At 32.0% G+C, this 23,352-nt stretch overlaps 2 protein-coding genes across 2 annotated transcripts; one reads left to right on the top strand and one right to left on the bottom strand.

The window, feature by feature from the left end:
- Positions 1-1,769: 1,769 nt before the first annotated feature.
- LOC139513378 (ASNSD1 upstream open reading frame protein-like) lies at positions 1,770-8,113 on the bottom strand. The gene is made up of 4 exons (XM_071301796.1): positions 7,980-8,113; positions 4,651-4,704; positions 3,888-3,963; positions 1,770-2,024 (listed from the first exon to the last, which is right to left on the bottom strand). Exons 1-4 carry the CDS (start codon positions 8,052-8,054, stop codon positions 1,930-1,932), a joined length of 300 nt encoding a protein of 99 aa, XP_071157897.1. The 5' UTR covers positions 8,055-8,113; the 3' UTR covers positions 1,770-1,929.
- LOC139513377 (ciliogenesis-associated TTC17-interacting protein-like) lies at positions 8,114-23,138 on the top strand. The gene is made up of 10 exons (XM_071301795.1): positions 8,114-8,255; positions 9,906-10,018; positions 14,570-14,814; positions 15,368-15,454; positions 15,880-15,940; positions 16,580-16,683; positions 17,185-17,309; positions 18,387-18,463; positions 18,895-18,983; positions 21,650-23,138. Exons 1-10 carry the CDS (start codon positions 8,230-8,232, stop codon positions 21,899-21,901), a joined length of 1,179 nt encoding a protein of 392 aa, XP_071157896.1. The 5' UTR covers positions 8,114-8,229; the 3' UTR covers positions 21,902-23,138.
- Positions 23,139-23,352: the final 214 nt, after the last annotated feature.

Raw genomic sequence — 23,352 nt, 5'->3', positions numbered from 1 at the left:
CTATTTCTCTGTTGCATAAGCAATACTATCAGAGACATATATATGTGTATATATGTCTCTGATACTATTAAGTTAACTATATTTAGTTTATGGTACTATTGTCAAGTGTATGTTTGACTAGCAGAGTACATCTGACCTTGACCTCATTTACATAGATCATGTTGAATATATTTTAAACTGATAGTAAACCTTTGTATTACACGCAAATAACAAAAATTCAATCATGATAATTAAAGCAGGCAAGACAACTCATTGTGTGCACTCTTGTATGGAAATAGCTATAAATCAAAATTTGAAGTGTTGACAGGCAAAAGAGGGGAAAGATACCAGAGGGACAATCAAACTCATAGATCAAAAAAAGAAAAAAAAGAAAACGCCATGGCTAAAATAGAAAAAGACACAGACAAATAATAGTACACAAGACACAACAGATAAAGACAAAGCAACAAAAACTGGGGGTGATCTCAGGTATTCCGGAAGGATAAAAGAGGGACGAAAGATACCAAAGGGACAGTCAAACTCATAAATCTAAAACAAACTGACAACGCCATGGCTAAAAATGAAAAAGACAAACAGAAAAACAATAGTACACATGACACAACATAGAAAACTAAAGAATAAACAACACGAACCCCACCAAAAACTAGGGGTGATCTCAGGTGCTCCGGAAGGGTAAGCAGATCCTGCTCCACATGCGGCACCCGTCGTGTTGCTTATGTGATTACAAATCCGGTAAATAGTCTAATTCGGTAGGTCAAATTCAGATAAGCAGATCCTGCTCCACATGAGGCATGTTGTGTTGCTCATGTTATTACAAATCATGTAAATAATTAGTTAGGTCACATTTGTGTTAAGGGAAGGGGATTGTAGTTACGACATATGGAACAGTTGAATGGCACAAAGAATGATATCCACATTTTGAACTGTATGCAGTTACATTTATCTGACAGATATGTTTTTTTTTAAATTGATAAATTCTTATTTTCAAAATAACAAGCTTGATAAAATGCCATGATGGCTAGTTTGATGTTACATGTATTGATATAACCATCTACAACTGAGGTCTTAACTAAATTTTCTATTTCATTATTCATGTATTTACCTTAAAATAGAATAAATTGCTTTGCCGAGTGCAGTTGGATACGATAGCAGATATCCAACCCTGTGCATTTGGGGCAAAAATGGACACAACATTCCCACTTGATACAGGTCTGAATTTGGATTGTAATTAAATATTTGACACATAATAGGTATCTGACAGAGAATAACTGTGGTCAAAGAACTTAGAATTGGTTATATGATTAGAATTTATATTCAATATTTTGCTTTTGTGCATAACACTAGTCTATGCTGTTGCCAATTAACACCCCCCCCCAAAAAATCATAAATTTGAAGAAATTTTCTTTTTAATTTCTGAAATGAGAAAAAAATTGTCCCCCATTTCCACCCCCCCCCCCTTTTTTTCCTTTTTACAAAAAAAAAAATAACACAATAATTAGCCTCAATCTAATTTAATATATTATGTGAAAAAGGAAAAAAAAAAGTGTGATGGTGTCATTTAGCAAGATCATGTTTTTTCAGCTCCTTCATTAACTAAAGTTTATGAGGCATAAATCAACAAAGCTGGCATAAACCAAAAAGTCATTGCTTCAATAGTTAGTAAGCAACTTTTGATCATAGTTCATTTTACACTGTTTTGGTTCTGCTTTTTAGGCCTTAATAGAGATGTGTTGTATGTTCAGAACTTAGTCAAGACTTGAAGTTACACATTTATCTAAATGATTTTTTTTTAATTTCTGAAAACAAGTACAAACATGTCAAAGATACATTCAAATACATTTTTAACAATAATGAATAACATTTTACAGATTTGATGCCAGCATCAATAAGCAAAAGTATTTCAAAGTGAAATAGTTCCTTAAAATATTCTTAAAAGTTAAGTGTATCTGAATCCCCTCTTTCTTCTGTTGTCTCTTCTTCCAATTCACACTGCTTATATTCTTCAATTAGTTCATCCAAACTCTCTAAAAAAATAACACAAATAATAAGGGTCTGCAGGGGCGTAGCTAGAAAGAAACGATGTGCAAGCAACTACCGAAAAAATTTTGGTACCCTTTTATGCAGAAAAATGTATTTTTTTCGGTTTTCGGTCATAGGACTGTTAAAAGAGGAGCTATATGTAGATAGGACTTATAAAAAAATTATGAATGTAAAACTATTAATAAATCTTCTGAATAGAGTAACACATATTTGTGATACAGAATTTACTCAAAATTGTCCAAAATCTGCTCTTCGGGTCTAGGCAGAAACAAACTGTATTACTTTAATTGTCAATATTCACACTGAAATCCCGATGAATATGCAGTAATGCTAGTAACTCAACATACTTAGTACACTGATAGATCTCCATGGTAGCACTCGCGAGATGTTATGAACCAGCGTACGTGTTCAGCATCGAGCGACCTCCCAATTGAATTCGTCAAAATCACATGCCAGGTCAGTTTCGTGTGTCTCAGATAATGTTCGAGATTTTTTTTTCGTTTGTTATATTTCTTACAACGCGATGGAGCAGATACAGCGCAAAAGTGCGATTTTCTGATAATACTAAACGCGACTCCACTCTCCAGTTCCCTTATCATATCATTTGGTCTATGAACGCAAAAAATAATGAGACTTTCCAATACTGTTTTGGCGTGTTTGCAGGGTGATTGGCTCTGGTAGTCTGTCGACCACATCGCCTCGGCATATCGAGGGGTTCTGATGATTCTGATAGTTCTAATGCCGATTGTATTGGTACATCTCGATCATTCCAAACTGATGAATCGTGCACTGTAATATGTGCTCCAAAACTACATGTCTTAGACTGAGTATTACTGTGAATCTAGTAAAAGATACAAGTTACTGTCCGTTTTTGTCATAATCTCCAATGAAACTTTTATTTTGAAACCAAATGTCGTTATTTTTAAATGATATTTCATCCGCCTATTTCATCAATTAAAAAAGTGACAACATAGGTTTTTCCTTTAACATTCAATCTATAAATTTTTATTTTGCCATTTTTTTTTTTTGCATGCCGAATCGATGTGCACGCAACTGCGTGTTAGCGTATAGGCAGCTACACGCCTGGTCTGAGACATAGTTGTTAATTTCTGTGTCATATGGTCTCTTGTGAGAAGTTGTCTCATTGGCAATCATACCACATACGCTGAGTGAGTGAGTGTTGGTTGCTTTACGCCGCATTAGCACAAAAAGGCTATATCGCGGCGACCACATACGTTGTCAATGAGATTTAATGGGAGATACCTGTAATCTAAAATTCGTATAAGAAGTTGTCTAACAGTTTTGGTATAAATTTAAAGGATATAGATCGTAGCATTTTGAACATTTCTGAATTCTGACAAAACTGTTGTAAAACTTGTGTTTAGAAAGCACATTGAACTGAGAGAAAAACTTTCTAAAATTTGTCTTAAAATCATCAAATCTTCAATCCAAATCCATATAGGCTTTTCTAAAAAACAACTATAGTTGTTGATATTATAATTTTCTGACACCTGATGAGGGTCTTGATAGGGCCTTTCTATATTTTTTTATACTTCTTAGCGGTATCTTTCTTCGATGAATGAGAAAGAGTTCATAATTTCTTTTCCTCCTTTATTGTGTGTTCTTTGCTCATTATTCACTAATCTGTAAACCCCAACTGGACGTTGTAATGATTATTGATAACAGAGGGAATGACTAAAGGATTTTCCTTCCTTTTCCCTGAATACAACCAACTTAATTTAATGTTATTTTAGCATGCTTGTGATATTGCACAATGACTTCTACATATATTACAATTATTTCAGGGCTTAAATGTTACTACTCTATATAAGAATTCTTTAACTTACTTTTACATTCTGAAAATACTTTTGTTACATCTTCTTTGAAGAAAATATGACTATTTGTTTGTTGCTTATATGCACTCTGAAAAGAAAACAGGTTCAAGATTATATTGCTGTAATTTTAAGTATTGTTATACAATGTATAAATGCAATCAATTGAAATAAATGATGTATTTGTTTAAGTTTGTACTTGTAATGTCTCAACTTATTGCTTTAATCAAATTGAAAAAGCTTACTAAAGTTATTCAAAGGCTCTAACAAAAAATTTCTTATCTTTTTTCCCCAGATATATATTTTTTTTACTTTCGTCAAAACCAATTAGCCAATCTGTCACTCTCTACACATGTAAATCTTTCTTGGGAATACTATGAAACTGGTACGGTCAGTTATTTTTTTAATTACTTGACTATTGTAGGGAATACTCTTTTGAGTTATGCATATCTTTGTATTCTAAATTTATTGATAAAACTTTTCTAGTACATCACATCTGTCTTACTAAACACAAATTCATGCAGTTAAAATTTCCAATATATATAGTAATGTTCAATTTATCTGCTTTAAATTATGCTTTCTCTAATACATTATCACTGAACTAGTACATTGTATATATATTTGCTTAGGGGCCAGCTGAAGGACGCCTCCGGGTGCGGGAATTTCTCGCTGCATTGAAGACCTGTTGGTGACCTTCTGCTGTTGTCTGTTCTATGGTGGGGTTGTTGTCTCTTTGACACATTCCCCATTTCCATTCTCAATTTTACTTGAACCTTACTTGTCCTTTCTTCATCTGTTTAAGTTCATGTTCCAGAATTCTTTTCTCATTTATCTACCAAAGACACAAGATATGAATTATAATTGTGTATATATTGTTTCCCTCACACACCAGCCTTTCTATCTATGAGTTATTTTATGGTGCTGTAAGGATATTTATTTATTATGGCTCGAAGAAATTTTGTTTAGGTATTTGCAAAATATTAATAGAAGGTAGTGATGATTTGTCTGATGATACTAATTTAGAGATGTTTGAGTGTGTGTTTCGATTTATTAAATCTTCGAACAGATTTTCTCGATAGCTTAAAAACTTTTTTTGACCTGATTGTGCTCAAAATTGTCTTTCCATAATCACTGTTTTATATTACTGAATCATACATGTTTGTTAATTCGTGTGCATGTGAGTAAGAATGAGCGAGTGATTGGATGGGTGTGTAGTATTTGTATGTCTTGTCCTGTACATATTGTCTTGTCTTGTGTTTAACATGTTTGTATTCAAAACTTTGATAATTGTGAATCTGTATATATCTATGTTGAGGAGATCCACGCGTAGCCTCTGGCTGTTGGCAATCCTCTTTAAATAAATAAAGAATTAAATAGGTATTTTCTGGATAGTTGATTTCCAAACTTTGCCAAATTTTGCATGGTATACATGTAGTACAAGCATATTGGAAATTTAGTATTCATTGAACATTAAAAACTGAAATGTGTTTTGTGTATCCACTGAATCCACTTGTACTCAACAACTTAATGAATCCACCGTATGTAATGAATATGGTTTACAGTGTTGAATTATATGGATGACCTATTGCATGTTTGTCAAAATGAAAACAACCACTTTTTGGTTATTTTCATATGGGTTTTTCACAGGCATATGTCATTTGATGTTTTGTGAAATTGGATTTAGTTCATTTATCATGTTTATATGTTTTGCTGTTTAGTATGACATAAATTTTCACTGAATTAGTCCACATTTTTATTAAGAAGCCAACTAAGGCCCACCTCTGGGTGTGTAATTTTTCTCTCTGCATTGAAGACCCATTAGTGCCCTTCGGTTGTTATCTGCTCTTTGGTTGGGTTGTTGTCTCTTTGGCATATTCCCCATTTCCATTCTCAATTTTTATTTTGCAATATTTTTAAAATGACTCCATGCAAACAAGCTGACACAATACAAGTTTCTGAAATAACCTTTATGAGGTTCATGTATGCTAGAGAATAATCATAGTGCTTAGGCCAAATAAAAATATATGTGTGGTTCCAGTAACCCTACCGTCCCTACTTTTTCGGCTTGAAAATAGCCTACCCTAAAGATTTTATTGTCATTTTTCATTAAGCACTGTTAAAGTCAGAATGTTGCTCCCATAGACTCAATGTAAAAAAAAAAACATAAAATAAAAAAAAATCCCTACCTACCTACCCTAACTTATTTTCAGATGTAACTGGAACCACACATACTTTTTTATTTGGCCTTATGAGCACTGAAGATTGCTTTCATTTTTTTTTTAATTTGTGAAATTTTGAAAAAAAAACCCACATTGAATTGTCTTGTCAAGCAAAATTTAGTTGGAGTTATCTTCCTTTGTTCATGAGTTTACATTTGTAATTGAACCCATTTTTATAACAGATTCATACACCTGCATGCATTACTTGTGTAATTTAAAAAAAGAAATCTTGACAAAGAATAACATAGGCCTGTTATCATGTATAAATTGCATGATATTGACTGGATAGGATCTAAATAATGGTCACTTCAAGGCCCCTGAGAAGATTGAACATATTTTTGAAATATTAAATGCTGTATGCCTGTTTTTATGCCCCACCTACGATAGTAGAGGGGCATTATGTTTTCTGGTCTGTGCGTCCGTTCGTCCGTCCGTCCGTTCGTCCGTCCGTCCGTTCGTCCGTCCGTTCGTTCGTTCGTCCGTCCGTTTGTTCGTTCGTCCGTCTGTCCCGCTTCAGGTTAAAGTTTTTGGTCGAGGTAGTTTTTGATGAAGTTGAAGTCCAATCAACTTCAAACTTGGTACACATGTTCCCTATGATATGACCTTTCTAATTTTAATGCCAAATTAGTGATTTTACCCCAATTTCACGGTCCACTGAACAAAGAAAATGATAGTGCCAGTGGGGCATTTGTGTACTGAGGACACATTCTTGTTTATAAGTGTCATTAGAAGAAATATCCTTCAACCAGCTGGGTACTGAGAACCCTTGTTCGAAATTATTCTTAGATTTCTTAACCCCCAAGTCATGAAACAGTTCAATGGTTTTGCTCATTAATGAAGGCTAAATGACTGATGACCTGTATGTTAAGTTTTGGAGGTTTTTTTTATATTGTTTTTTTTTCTTTCTTATTACAGAAGTATTGCAGATTAACCCAAGACCCAGGGCATAGTATGTGGAAAAGGATAGCACCCTTTAAGTGCAAGCTTACAGATTGTATGATTTGTTTCAAATCTCTTAATTATTATTATGTTTAATGAATTTCCTTAATCTTATATCTGACTTGAGGGGTTGAAGTAAGGATTTTGTATAGAAACCTGATGAGAGGTTTCACACAATGAAAACAATTGCGATGGCAATCTGGATTCCACTTTACCTATATCTTATAAAATTTAGGAGGGTCATAATGGGGGTAATTTCATGACGAAAAAAGGTAAATAAATTGCCAAATGATGTTAACAGTAATTTTGGTGCATGACGATAAAATATACACTTTCTTTAAGACAATAAAAAAAATCAACTGATTTTGACAAATCATGTTAAGCATGTTAAGTTTTTTCCCAAATTAACTGTAATGATAATTATTTGAGACCTCTTACCATGCTTATGAATCAGGACAAGGATATTGAGACAAATCACAGAAAAAAAATAACCAATTTGATGCTATAGCATAACGGTAGCCATAAAAATGACTGTTTGATGCCTGACGCGTAAAGGGCATTCATAACCTCATTGTGAGGATGAGAGTTCATATAAAAAAGAAGATGTGGTATGATTGCCAATGAGACAACTCTTCAAAAGACCAAATGACACAGAAATTAACAACTTTCCTTTGATAGGATTAACTTTCGGATATTATGAACTAATTCTGCAACTTGGTTATACATTAATTATTCTATACAGAGTGCTAAATCATCTCCTTTTATGCACAATATCTCATGGTAGTGCTCCTAAGACAGGAGCAAAATACAGGGTATACATACTATCATACAAATGCATACATGTATATATGGGAAAATATTGAAATTGATAACGACTCATTCAGATATAACAGCACATGTCATTATTGATTAACAACATTTATGTTATACTTCAAAAATCCTGTTATACCTGTTTCTCTAGTTCTCCCCTTTTGTGGCTTGTTGACATTTTGTGTGCAGATCCAGAGCTGACTAACTCCGTCATAGATTTTGTATTTTAATTTTTAACAACCGGAAGTGGTGTTAGTGTCGGTATTGCCATAGTGATTACAAATTGAATGTGACAGATTCAGCTCAAAATCATTAATTTTATATAGTTTTTCTTTTCATAGAACGTATTATATTGTTGTTTAGCTGACACTTTACCATTAGAATTCAAAATGAGCGCTGTAACAACAGCAACAAGGTAGGAATATGATTTTTTTGTTCAACAACAAAAGTCAACATACAGAATAGTCAGTAGTAGTAGTACATGTAGTATCCATACCTGCCATTTTTAATACTTGATGGCATGATAAACAACTTATGACTATTGGCTAGTATTCTGTATCTTCATATATTCTGCCAATATAGGATCACCATCAGTACGAAGTAATGAATCCAATATAAATCCAATCACCAATAGAATTATAATCCAGTCTGACATACTTGTTGTTATTTAGTGTACAGACTGTATTCTAACATGACAGCCTTTAAACACTTTGAGTACACACCTGTGGTATAATATGAATATATTGCCTGAGCTGTACCGATTGTCCTCCCACGTCATATGCTGTTTTATGAATGGGCTTCCATATGTGATAGAACAATGATGGGAGAATATAAGCATTTTACGGGAAAATGCACGCTTGTGAAACCGAAAATCATCACAACAAGGAAACATAAACAAACGATGCTAAAATGTGTTATAAGCCAAATTTTTTTATACATATACATGACATAATACATAGAAATAAATTATCAATGATTATCACTTAAATTTATCCAAAACTATCTAAATATGTTATTAGAAATAGTTTAAGCAGGTCACTAATACACCTTATCGCTATTTGTCCGCCATTACTGAATATCACACAGGTTCCCGTAAAATTTTGACGTCATAAAACAAAATATCTGACGCAACAATGGAAAAGCGATTGTTGTATGCGTCAAAAGTTCAAGCGGCCGGATCAGCCGGGATTAGCGATAAGGTGTATTCAGTTTGCTCCTTTTTTTACGCCAATCTAATAGTGCGTTTATTTATGGGAACAGCAAATATTTGCCTCCATCTAGAGCGCTTCAATCCAAAAGAATTGCCGTATTTGTCCTATTAGAATCAAACTTGGCTATTACTCAGGGTAAAATATTTGGCATCAAGGGCCAACCTGTTGGAAAATCACTATATATCCAAGCACCCATAAATTATTTCTTAATTATAATTCTATTGGGGGTAACACGAATGACCAAATAACACTGTTTTTACCCAAATAACACTTGTAATGACAGAATAACACTTGAAATTTTAATATTAGCACATATTGGTGACTTTTAAACATTGATTATTAAATAATATTATAATTCTATTGGGGGTAAAACGAATGACCAAATAACACAGTTTTTATCTGAATAACACTTGAAATTTTAATATTAGCACATATTTGTGATTTTTAAACATTGATTATTAAATAATATTATATAACATGTGTATTTTATAACTTTAAAATGATTTACAGAAAGCAGGTAAGTTCACAAAGATCATTTTAAATTTAGTGTGTACATCCAACATGGCGACCATTGTGATTTCCTTGGTCACCATGTTGGATGTACACACTATATTTAAAATGATCTTTACTTGATTACTTAAGTAAAAGAATTTATTCAGAGGCTCAGATTGAAGTTGATGGTTATAAAGAAAAAAATACAGATTGAATATGACAAAATGGCAATATGTTTTAATTTGTTACTTTCAATTACTAAAACTTTCAAATTTGTAATTATGATTAATTTACCGGTACATGTATTACAATTAAATAGGAAAGTTTTTGAATAAAAGCTTTAGTTATTGATTACTTTGTAGTATGAGTTCATCTGAAGTACCCAGCAATGTTGGACCTGGTGGAAACCAACCAGAAATTCCAGAAGAACTACCAGTAGCAAGCGAAGATGGAGTTAGATTTCTTGAAAGTATTAGTGAGTATTTATATTACAATTGTAACAACCAAAGAGAGATTGTCCTGAATTGTTATTCATAACAATTGATATATACATACAGCAATCCAAAAACACCTACAGCGAAACTGTAAAATCAAATACTGTGTGGTCATCATGTGGTATTTGCAGTAATCAGACATTGATAAATCATTATAAAGGAAATGTATATGTCCTATTAAGTTACAAAAAAAATACTTTTATTCATTGGAAGAAACTTCTTCAAGAAAAAATTTTGTTTCCAGCTGACTGTCTCATGATGAAGTTCTTCTTCTTTTGGTTTCTAGCGATCCTTCAATTATTGAAGATTATTCGCCGGGCGTCGACTATAAAATTTATAATTTACACTAATTTAGCAACAAAAAATCAAAAATAACAAAATCAAAAAATCAACATAACGTATGTACATTTGAAAAAATAAGTTGTGATAAAACTATATACATTTGATAACAGAATAGTTAGGGATAGAATATGGGGATTAGAGCAGATTCTGAGATCATACTCTTGAATCCCTCTACCGTACTGCATGATACTATTTGTTGTGGCAGATGATTCCAATTTATAACTGTTCGTGGATAAAATGAATATTTATAACTGTCTTTAGATGTTTGTATTTGCCTAAATGAGTGTGGATTGCTATGTCTGGTTCTATTGTCAAGTGGGATCAAAAGATTATGTGTAGGAACTGCAACAATTTCATGAATAATTTTGTAAAAGAAAACAAGTCTGTATCGTAAACGCCTAATTTCGAGTGGGTACCAATTTAGGTCTGTCATCATTTCAGTAACTGAGCTGGTGTTATGGAAGCGGTTGCATGAGAAGCGTGCTGCTCTTCTCTGAACTTTTTCAATTTGTAAATTTTGTTGTTTTTGATGTGGGTCCCAAATTGTTGAGCAGTACTCTAATTTTGGTCGGACAAGAGCTTTATATGCATGAGCTTTAACTTTCGGTGATGCTATTTTTAGGTTTCTACGAATAAATCCAAGGGACTGGTTTGCTTTTGATGTCATGTTATCTATATGTTTGTCCCATTTTAAGTTTGATTGAAGAGTTAGGCCTAAATATTTTGTAGAGTCAACTTTTTCTAAAGAGTGATTGTGTAATTTATAGGTAAAGTCTAAAGGTTTGCGTTTCTGAGTTACACTGAGAATGTTGCACTTGTCAGGGTGGAAATGCATGAGCCAGTCCTGCTCCCACCTGCCGGCCGCTTCTAAGTCAGACTGTAATTTAAGTGTGTCATCTGGTTTTTTAATTTCCCTATAAATAATGCTGTCATCTGCAAACAATCTTAATGTACTGTGTTCAATATATTCTGCCAAATCATTGATGAAGATTAAAAATAAAATTGGACCAAGCACTGTGCCTTGGGGTACCCCAGATGTTACAGGAATTTTATTTGATGTTTCACCTTCAAGGACTACTGTTTGTGTTCTGTTTGTTAAGAAATCTTGAATCCAATAATATGCATTACAATTTATACCATAGAAACCAATTTTATACATGAGGTGGTGGTGTGAAACTTTATCAAATGCTTTTGCAAAATCCATTATTATGATGTCTATTTGGATGTTTTTATTATTTGAATTTGCAAGATCTTGAATAAATGATATTAGCTGAGTTTCACAGGAGCGGGAGGATCGAAAACCATGTTGTAAGTCATATAGTATTTTATTTTTTTCCAGATGTTTCATAATGCTACTAGCTACAACATGTTCTAATAGTTTGCAGCAGATGCAAGTCAATGATATTGGACGATAGTTTATAGGATCGTGTTTGTCACCTTTTTTGAATGCTGGACATACACTTGCGTGACGCCAGTCATCTGGGATCTTTCCAGAGTTCAGTGATGTTTGAAATATGATTGATAAGATGGGAGAGATAGATGATTTACACTCTTTTAAAATTTTACCATGGATGAGATCAGGCCCAGCAGCTTTGTTGATGTTGATATTATTTAGGAGTTTTTCAATGCCTTGTTTTTGTATCTTAATATCAGGCATCTGCGGATGTTTACTGACGCCCTTGTCTGGTATTGGGTCATCTGTTACAGGTGTAAATGCTTTTTTGAACTGTTCATTTAAAATATTAGCTTTTGCTTTTGAGTCAGATGTTAGTGAGCCCTCTTTTCGGAGTGGTGGTATGTTAGAGCTTTCAGACTTTTGTGTTTTTATGTAACTGAACAGATTTTTTGGGAAACTCTTTGATATAGTAGTAGGGTTTTCATCAACTGGTATCCCACATATCATATTTTCAATATAATTCCAATAAGATGTTCTTTGTTGTTTTTGTATATCATGTTTTAATTTTTTAAGTTGGTCTAGTTTCCCTTTGCCTTTTAATTTGTACTTTTGATACTTTTTCTTGTACTTTTTCATTTGCCGTCTAATACTGTCTGTTATCCAAGGTAAATTTTTACTATTTCTCATCATTTTCTGTGGTATGTTCTCAGTGATAGTGTTTTGTAATGAGTTTTTGAATATTAACCAAAGTGTGTTTGTATCTTCACTATCTTTTTTATGTATGATCTTTTGATATATGCCGTCTATATCCTCTTTTATTTTTTGCCAGTTAGCATTTTTATATTTATATACTTTTCGTGGCTTGGTTTGGCATCTTTTTAGTGATAGTAAACATTCTAAATATACAATATCATGGTCTGCCTCACCTAGTGGTGGTATGGTTTCAGTTTTTTCAATGATGGCTGGATAATTTGTTAACACAAGATCTAAAATTTTATCATTTCGAGTTGGTATGTTTACAACTTGTGCTAATGAATGGTCATTTATCATGTCTAAAAATTGTTGATGTTGTTTTTGGTTTGGTTTTCCAGGGATGACACTTGTTGTTTCCCAATTGATGTTTCCTAAATTAAAGTCCCCACCAATAATTATGGCTGACTTTGAGTTTACATTTATTCTACTTATGGATTCATTTAGTAAATCTAAAGATGTATCATCATCTGGCTGGGGTCGATAATAAGCACATATATAACATTTACGTGCATTTGATATCGATAATTCTACCCATATCATTTCACATCCTGTGTTTAGTTCTTTGATTTCTGTACATAAATAATTATTTGATATAGCTATGAGTACACCTCCATGACATTGTCCTTTTTTATTTGGTGGTCTATCTTTTCTAAATACTGTGTAATGATCTTTTGAAAAATATTCATAAGATGATGTTTTTGAGTCTAACCAGGTTTCAGTACCAATTATAATATCAGGCTGTGTGGTATCAATCAAAATATCTACTTCTGGTTTTTTGTTCTTAATAGACTGGAAGTTAATATTTACTATTTTTAAAGGTCTGAGTAACTTATTTTGGGTATTTATACCTTTTTTGTTTTGTTTTCTGATGTCCTTTTGTGATATTGGTGATGAACAAGCATGTGGCTGTCCAGGACTACCAATATCGCTTAACAATGAAAAAGAATTGTTTGTGACTGATGATGATATATCAGTTTGGTTGAAAAATGAACTACTAAAGTTTGGGAGTCCACATTTAATACAGTTCCAGGACAGGTTACTGTTGTCCATTATGTTATACATTGTTGTTTGCATACCTCCTTGGCAGTCTACATGGTACCAAGTCTTACAAGAGTCGCACTCTAGAGCTTTACATTTCCAAGTGACATTTTTTCCACATGAACAATATATGTAACAAATTCAATTGTACATGTATTTAAAATTCCAACAAACATATTTCAGCATGTGACACAGTGTAAATAATAAACATGGATTTTGCTTAAAATATTTTTCATTTTCATACCACAACTACAATGTAGCATTAAAAACTTATACAACATCCCATGTATCAATTAAGTGAATCATCAGAAAACAAGTCTTAGACACCAGATGTTTGTCATTTTAGCATGTTTAGAAAGCCAAAAGTTAAAACAATATTTTTGAAACATAAACTATTTTACATCCATTACTAACATTATTTGTGGAACTTAGCATGTTTTTTATGTTAACTTTGATGTATTGTACTACATTAAAAGGATAATCACGATAATAGGAATTATCGCTATTTTGTGCATTTTTCGTTTGATCTTTTTTTGTGATAATTTTCATATCATGCTACTCGCTTGAGATGGAAAAATTATTGCTAGAAACTAAGCAGGCACGTGGCGTTGCTAACGAAATTGACATGAAATTGACATGAAATTGACAACGTCTTCATAGGTAAAATAGCGATAAACAGATTATCATTGGTCATCTCAACTCGATTGCCTTTCTCGCTTTCGCCGTCCCGGCTCAAGCGAGAAAATCAATCTCGTTGAGATGATCAACGATAATCTATAATTACCAAGAATTATTGACAGTGCAACACAGGATTGCGTATTAAAGTTATTTCAAAATCACATAAAACATGTAAAAACGAAATTTTTACTGAATCTGTACATTATATTTCAAACAGCATTTCAATACTTAAGTATTTTCTGGGATAGCCTTGAATAAAATATAATATATAAATTCCATTAAATAAACATGTAAATTAAAGATGGTAACATTCTTTCTTATATAGTTCCAGAGGAAGATTATAAATACCTAATGTTTGATGACAATCTAGCCACTACATCAGATACTGGTAAAGAACTGGGAGAGTTTACTGTATCAGTAGAACCTACTCGATACAAATCACAAGACTGTTTCCTCATCCATGCTAATAGTCATGGTGCTATCGATGGTGTGCCATGTGGTACATCTATCACAGCTTATGTTGGTCAGAATCTAGAAACAATCGAACAACAACATCATGAATATGTAAAGGTAAGATTTCAAGGTGTATTATAAGTATATGGTAGACTCAGATCAACATCCAGACTGTAAAACATCTGTTTTTCTTATCAAAGTGTGTTCTCACATCACAGTTTATAATCCTAATTCAATTTTCTATCCTTAGTTCCATTCCTTTTAATGTTGTAAATTAACAGTGCAAAGTCTTACAAGAATCTTCTCCAATCAGCACCAAATAGTCCTTTGTTGCTATCTAACATTTGTTCCATACATTTTCTCTCAATTGTCTTCATACTTAAACCTTTCTAAAAAGAGTTCATGACAAACAATAAAAAATTGGTTGATTTTTAAAAAAGAAAAACATGATACATAAATTTCAAAAGAAATCATGATCAGTAAATCCTCAAAGAAGCAGCTAAACGATGAGAAAAGAAAACCTCTGACAACAAATTACATGTATATCATGGACACTTTGATAAATTGTTACAACATCGTAATATTACAAAAACCAAATTAAAAATTATTTTATAGATCACCACATGTTCTAATTTAATTTTAGAAAGCCTGACATATTTGTATTTTTTAGCTTGAAAACTGTCCACTTGATAGAAAAACATTCATTGTGCAACAAGATGAGGGTTATGTTGTAAACAGAGTTATAACACAAGGGGAGGTAAGTCACAATACTATGATAATATAGAGAAGTGAACTGGGAAAGTCTTACTAAAAGTTTTTTGGAAGTTGTATGTGATGGAGAGATTCTGTTACAAGTTAATTAGATTACAATTATTTGATTGCCTTTCATAATCTGATTGTGTCAATTTTACTTTGTAGATAATAGTATAACAAATGTGGATGTCTCTTTATAGACAGAATTTATATTTTTTAAACAAAATAATTGCAAAAAAGCAATAAAATTACACAAAATAAGTAAATTACAGGTTAAGGACAAAAAAAGTTACCATTTTACTTGTTTATTAGACTTGTACAAATGCCTCTTGATATTTATAGAAAATTTTTTTTTGTTAATGCATCATTGCATGTACTTTTTAAATTGAATCAGGTATTTGTGAAATTGATTATATTATATTTATTTAGGATGTACAACGATCATCAAAGACTTTAGAATTGGAACAGATGAAAGGATTTATCTCTGAAGGTAAGTGTTGTACATCACAATTTATTTCAATAGACACTTGACATTGCCACATTGATAAATGTTGACTTGAAATTAAAATAGCTTTTAGTTTTAGTGTCGAGAAATGTTTTCCCACCAGCAAAAAACACTGTGATTTTTTAACAAGGATTCAGAAACTTTTCACACAATTTTCAGTCATTTTGAGATGATTGAAAAGTTGGTGCCCCATTTCAAATTGTTGATGTCGAACTAGATTCATAGCATTTTATTACTGTTACATTTAATTTTACTAATTTAATTTCTTACCATTTTTCTTAAAACCTTAAAGAACAGTTAAGCCAAATAAAAGAATTAATATCTCTTTCTAAGGCAATATTTGCTCAGAACATCCTATTTTCTTTTCTTAGATAAACGTTTCAAATATTTGATATACAATTTCAAATTACAAACCTCAAGTATTGCAACCTTTTATACTATTTGGTGATTAAAATTTTTAACAAAGCTATAGCAATGATATCTGCAATTGAGCCTAAAGATTAACCATGTAAATAGTCGGTAAATTCTTAGTGGCATACTACTATAGCTATACAAAATAATACATGTAATACCATAAACAGAAGTAAAAATCCTGTCCAATAATTATTTGTCATTTTTTTACAGGATCAAATCTACTGCTGCACAGACTGTTAATAGAAAAAGGAGTATCAGAAAATTTACAATTACTGTCATTTGATTCTGAAACTAATCTATGTGCTGCTTCTTATGTAAGTTTATATCAAATACTGGGTAAAACAAATGTGTGCAGTGTCTTTGAAAAACTTTAATTAAAATATATATAAATAAAAAGAGATGTTAGGTATGCATCAGTGAGAAACAAGCAACTCAATGGAAAATAATAAAGGTTATCTCATGGATAATAAAAAAAATAATGCAAGCCATAGATTAGTAGGAAATTTTCTCATGGACTGGACTGTTATATTCAAGTTTTATAAAGTTGAAAACATTTTAACAGTTATTAGGCATGCATGAATGATTTACTAAATAACATCTAATCCTTAGATGCTTAACCCAGTATTGCAATTTGTAATTTACATTTGCTTACTTGGTTTTTTTTTCAGTCAAATCCACATTAAGTGGATATATCTAAGGATTGACTAACAGAAATCCATAAATGTGTGATTTATGCAATAAAAAATAAATGAAAACAGTACCTATGTTACCCTGAAAACTTTAACTCTGAATAATTACTTTTCTATTTACCTCAGAAACCTTTGGAGGACAGAACACAGACAGTTGATGGTACTGAGATCAGAGTATATGGTGTAGAAAGAACAATCAACTCTTTTGTAGATCTTCCTACCACATGGCAGTCATATTTTGTACAAGATGGGTAAGTCTAATTCTCAATATATCTATATACAATGTAACCACTGACTGACAGATGTTCATACATGTATTAAAAGCTTTTACAGTTTTCCACCCACACAAGTCCACAAGTATCATTACCTAGATGCATTTGTACAGCACATTAATTCCCCTATCAGCAGTAAAACAGAACATGAGCTAAAGCTATAATTCTCTCAAATAGAACAAGTGCATCTCACTAATCCAACAATACACAATAGCATAATCAGCTCATTGTTTGTGTTGTTTGATGTAATCACAGCCTTGTACTTGACACAGAATGGACAATATGCTTTGCTCAGTGATTGTCCAAAATATGTTTTTTTTCTATCAAAAGGAGGGGTATTTACCATCTATGCCTCCAAGAAAATTAAACCCCCAAATCATCTATTGTGCCTCAGATAAGGAAACTAATGTGTTGTACAAAAAAATCTTGTTTGTTAGCATTTCTTAAAAAGATCATGACATGAGCTTATATTTTATCTGAATTTATATTATAAGAATTAGTTACAGATTGATTTTTCATTTTTTCAGACTATTAAGATTGATGCTTTTACATGGTAAAATTTATTTCATGCTGAAAAGTTATGTGGCATGTAATTTCTAATTTGATGAAAATTGATGTGTGAAATAACTGGCAGTGCAGTTTTGCCTGTTCTTTTAGTTTTCAAGCAATTACACCCAGTGGTGCAGGTCAGATAATGTATGAGAATTTATCATGATTTATTCATGAAGACATGAGCACTTACATTATCTCAAAAGTCTTAAGTTAATCACATTAAACCATATCAAAACTGTAGATTTGATTATTGTTGTGTGTAAAACAGTCATAGTTACTAAGACATGGTTTTGCCATACAAACCTAAAGACAACTTGTTCTTTGTTTAACATTTGATTTTAGTTGTTAATCCTATACCCACAAAAATTATTTACCATCATCTAACGAATAATAATAATGAATCCACAGGATTCGTCTATACTTGTCATCTGATTTTAATTTTACGAAACTAAAGTAAAACTAATTATTGTATAGTTTAAACATCTACTTTTTTATTTTACACAGGCATTTGTCCAGTAGAGTGCAAGTTGGATCACCAGTCACCATGAAATTAGTCAAAGTACCACAACTCATAGAAAGAGGTAAAAGCCTTGTAATCAATCTGTTTGATGTATCATTTAAGGTAACCTAGAAATTGTTGGCAAACTAAATGTATTTTTATGTCATCAATTATTCTTCGATTTATAGCTAATAGGTTTGTGTTTTAAAGTCCCTCAGGTTAAGTGATAGATCTTGGGTCTAGAATAATAATGATTTGTTATTTGTGGCCTTATACACAAAGTATTTCTGCACAAAGCTGACTAATAGGATGCAGCAAAAACCAAAAAACTGCTTAATGTCACTTTGTGACAATCTCAGCAGATTCAGCCTCCACTTTATATGAGCATATCCACGTGATGAAATATTAAGGCCTTCCATAGACTGTTGTAACCAGAAATTATTACATCCATTGTTTTGTCAATAAATATGATAAAAAAATATGATGAACAACAATTCATGTTTATCTTTGTAGATGAAGAACCACCAAAGCCAGTATTTGAGAAGAAACCATTGAACTGGGAGGAAGACATGCAGTTATATTCTAGATTTCTTGATAGAAAGGTATATAGTTTAAGATATATCTATACTATTAAACGAGAAGACCTCATTTTGGGTGTCGCTTCTCTTCCTTTCACAATAAATCAATCATCATGCCTCTGTGTCCTATAGGTAACATGCATAGTCGCATTTGTCATTCATTCTTATGATTGTTCAGATTGAGTTATTTTGGGAGAAAAACGACAAAAAAGAAGTCTTGATATGATTCCGTAATCAGACTGAATTTTAGTCATAGATAAGACTTCCGGTTTGAAACATGCACAAATGCAACCAATCGTATGATAGATAATAGTTCTTAATATCATGGTGTTTAGATCCGAAGAACCACAACTATTTTACCTCCTTATAGAGGACAATTATTTTTTGCGTTTATCTACATGTAAACTACGATTATACTACTTCAATATATAGAGACTCTCTGTATTCTGTCTACTGTTTTCTTTGAAATGTTAATATTTACTATCTTAGGGGTCATACCAGTTGCATATATATACATATATTAAAATAAGTAAAACATGTGACACAAGTACAACCAATCGTATGATAGATAACAAAAATGAAAAATAAATAAGCCATTCAGAGCGTTCTCCATATCATGGTGTTGAGATCTGTTTTCTTTGAAATGTTTACTATTTAAGGGGTCATACCACTTGCATATATATTAATAAGTAAAACATGATCAACTTCATCTTAAACTACCTCGACCAAAAACTTTAACCTGAAGCGGGACAGACGGACGGAGGGACGACTGAACGAACGAACCCCCGGATGCACAGACTAGAAAACATAATGCCCATAAATGGCGCATAAAAATTTATGGTTGAAAGGGAAAATAGTGATTTGGCAAAAATGAAAGTAAGGTGGAAATTAGAGGGAGGCAGGACCTTTTTCGGGGCGTGGGGATCGGGTGTTTTTAAGCTCGGGATTTGGGGATTGATCCTTACGGAATCCGGGAATATATTTTTCGATTTCGGGATATGAATTTCTTTAAATTCTGCATTTTGGGATTTCATGATTTTAAGCCCGGGATTTCGGGATCAGGACCCCTCCGACCACCCCTCAGTCAAATTAGCCTAAGTCGGTCTTAGTCATTTATACATGATTCATATCCTACCGTTGGTATGTTAATAAGGCTCTCAAAAGAAAAGGCACTGATGGATTGTCCTAGGAAGCATATTTTATTAGACTAATAATGGTCTATATATAAGCAGTTACATTTATTTCATGTTTGAAACGGTGCAAATTTTTAATTTGATTTGACTTTTACCAAAAGAAGCATTGTAGCAAAGGAGAAGAATAATTGTGGTCTGAGGAAACAAATATCGGACTTTGGGAAAAGGTAGAGCGCTTTTGATACCTTTAATTTATGAAATTCTTCATACATAATATCTTTTACAAAAAATCATCCTACAACAGTTCACAAGCTGTATATGCCCGCGATTTCGCGGGTGTGTTCTAGTTCTTTATGAAACGGACTGATTCAAGGTTGTTTCAATCTAGCAATTACATAAAAAAAAAATTGTAACTCTCATTGAGAATTTTAATTATAACCTTTCTAAATGTTGATTCCTATCAAATCAAAATTATATGGACATGGCTGTTTTCTGTTCCTTGTTCCTGTTGTTGTCTCCTTGGCACATTCAACATTTCAATTCTCAATTTTATTGTTTTGTATGGTAGCAGGGTTGATATCAATATACTTGGTACTTCAATGTATAACATTTTGGACATGTGACATGCTTGTAACTTTAGTAGTTAATGTACTCCAAATACTATTATTATACCTTACATATATTTCAAACAATTCTATTGAGTGACATGGAATAATTCAGTTAATTTTTACTCAAATGAAGGAAGGACGAATAACCCTAAAAATTTACTCCAGCGGTGAATAACCCTATAATTCACCGGTGAGTAACCTTTTGAGTTTGTTGATTTGTACTTGAGTTACCTCCCATGAAAATGACGTCACAGACGTAAATAAACAAAATGGCAGCATTCACGTTACACTGGAAGCCCATCGAGAGACGAGGAAATAAGGCATTGAATAGAGCTGAGAGTGCCAGCAGCAGATAATATTTCTTATAAACGGTCCTTTTCAGGGCCATCAATATTTTACAAAAAGATTCTACTTTTGTTGTAAATTCGAGAAATTTGAACACAAATGTATTTTCAAAAGTCAGTCTGTGTGTTATGTTAGAAAATAAAGACACTATAGTAAGTGTTCAAAAAATGCCCTTCCACAGTTACTTTGGTATAATAAAACAATTATGGCCCCTTAGAATCTGAATATCCAAAATTGTAAACCCTTAAAAGGAATTTTACCTCGGGCTGCGCCCTCAATGAAATAACCTTCTCGTGTTGACAATTTTTGATATTCACCTTTTCAATGGCCCATAATTGTATATTATAAATGTTGATTTGTACAGCTAAATGCAACAGATTACCAACTGTTGATCTTAGTCTTTCTACATTCACTGTATAAAGGCATTTGCACCTAGAAAGTATTGTTTTAGTTTTTTCATATGTTTGTTGGCTACATTTATTTTGTCTATTATTGTATTTGAGCTTACATTTGAAGCTGTTTAATAAATAATATCAATTTCATAATATGATCTGGTTGATCTTAGTAATCTTTCCTAATTATTTCTTTTCTATCTATTTTCTAGGAGGAACTAAAAGCTGACCATTCTACCTATATCAGATCACATCCAGAACTTAAAAGTATTCTAGCAGACTTTTTACAGTTTCTGTTATTACGGAAACCAGATGATGTTGTACAGTTTTGTGCTGAGTATTTCTCAGCTTTTTCCCATACCATGCCAACATCAACTCCTTATCTTGCTTCCAATGCTCCAACACCTTTCCCAGCCAGCAGGACCAACACTAAAATAGACCAGCTTAGAGCACCTACTCGATAAATACTGTAGTACAAAGTCATTTGTTTACTCACTGGTTGTATAAATCTTGTTGGTAGCAGATTCTGTTAATATCAAGAATGTTATGAAAACAACAATTATTTCAGTCCAAGAATCTCAAATCTTGGTTATTTATAAATCTGATTCAATAAAGCAAATCAAGCTTGTATGTGTTCGCTGAAATTGATTGACAGATTTTTTTTACAACAGAAATATAAAATTAGGAACAATTCTAGAAATTGAGATTGTCTGTTTTCTTTCAATTCAATCAATAGTTTTTTAACACAGATAAGATTCATATCATTTGACTAGTGATGATTGACAGGGTAGTATTTACACTGTTTGGAATATGGGACAGTCATCAGGAGTATATTTTTTCAGTGCTGAATATATAAATATCTAACTTAGATTTTTCAAAAGAAAAAATGAGAAATATTTATTCAAATTTTCATTAAATTATTGTGATGTTATTAATGGTTATACAAGTAATGCTGAAATATTTTATAAATTACTTGAACAAACAAATAATATGCCTTGTTACAATGTAAGTGCTAAGGCTTTGACCAAAGATGACATCAATTTAACAAAGGATGCTTCAGTGAATATATTGTTATCCTTTTTTATTATTGTTATTTTAAATTATATATATATGTATATAATAATATTGTTACAATGTTCCAATCATTGAGTTATATAAAAATAGAAAATTGAGTGATAATTGAAAATTTTAAATTAAACAATTATAACAAAAACTCAATATTCAATAAAGGTAAATAATATCTCTAAAATTATATTTTTTTCAAGGAACATCTTTCCTATCCCTGTAAATGTAACAATGCATAAAACACCAAAGATACATTTATTTATTTACTGATATCCACTCTTTTGGTGTATTCTGTATTTAGGCATCTATATGTTAGGATCCCTCTACTTCAATATTGTCTATATGACATGCACCAGTATTATGTGAAGAAAAATATGTTACTTTTTGTCAATTTTGAAATAGAAAAAATGATATTGAAAAATTGAAATAGTGCAAGTCTTAATTCAATTAATCTATTATAATTTTCGAACCGATTCCAAACACTATTATTGTATGATAAACATTTCTGTCGTTTATGATGCATACTATTTATTTTAATTCTGTACAGTATGCAGTTCTCAGCATTTTCATGATTGTATATATTCATTTATTTTGATATTGTTGACAATATAATAAAGATATTGTTATAAAGTGTTAGTTGCTTTCCATTTGTTTTGCTGCTATTCAAAGTACCTCTTGTATTTGAGATTGGAATTATTTGTTGATTCATTCAGTCATGTTTGTGTATGCTACATTGATCTATTTTTTATGTCTTATAATCTGGTTTTACTTTATATCTGCAACTCCCTCCTAAGGAAAAAATGTAACAAGACCTGTCTTGAAATAGAGGTTCAAATAGCAGATGACACAA

This window comes from Mytilus edulis, chromosome 2 (assembly GCF_963676685.1).
Source record: "Mytilus edulis chromosome 2, xbMytEdul2.2, whole genome shotgun sequence".
In the NCBI taxonomy this organism is placed as follows: domain Eukaryota; kingdom Metazoa; phylum Mollusca; class Bivalvia; order Mytilida; family Mytilidae; genus Mytilus; species Mytilus edulis.
This window is presented reverse-complemented; position numbering and strand designations above follow the sequence as displayed.

Bases quoted from the DNA above. Each gene is read 5' to 3' on its own strand.
- LOC139513377 (XM_071301795.1), top strand. From the start codon at position 8,230: ATGAGCGCTGTAACAACAGCAACAAG. The intron at 14,815-15,367 runs GTAAGATTTCAA...TGTATTTTTTAG, and splicing joins AACATCATGAATATGTAAAG to CTTGAAAACTGTCCACTTGA. The intron at 16,684-17,184 runs GTAAGTTTATAT...TATTTACCTCAG, and splicing joins ATCTATGTGCTGCTTCTTAT to AAACCTTTGGAGGACAGAAC.
- LOC139513378 (XM_071301796.1), bottom strand. From the start codon at position 8,054: ATGACGGAGTTAGTCAGCTCTGGATCTGCACACAAAATGTCAACAAGC. The intron at 4,705-7,979 runs GTATAACAGGAT...TGTCTTTGGTAG, and splicing joins GGGGAGAACTAGAGAAACAG to ATAAATGAGAAAAGAATTCT. The intron at 2,025-3,887 runs GTAAGTTAAAGA...TTATTTTTTTAG, and splicing joins AGTATTTTCAGAATGTAAAA to AGAGTTTGGATGAACTAATT.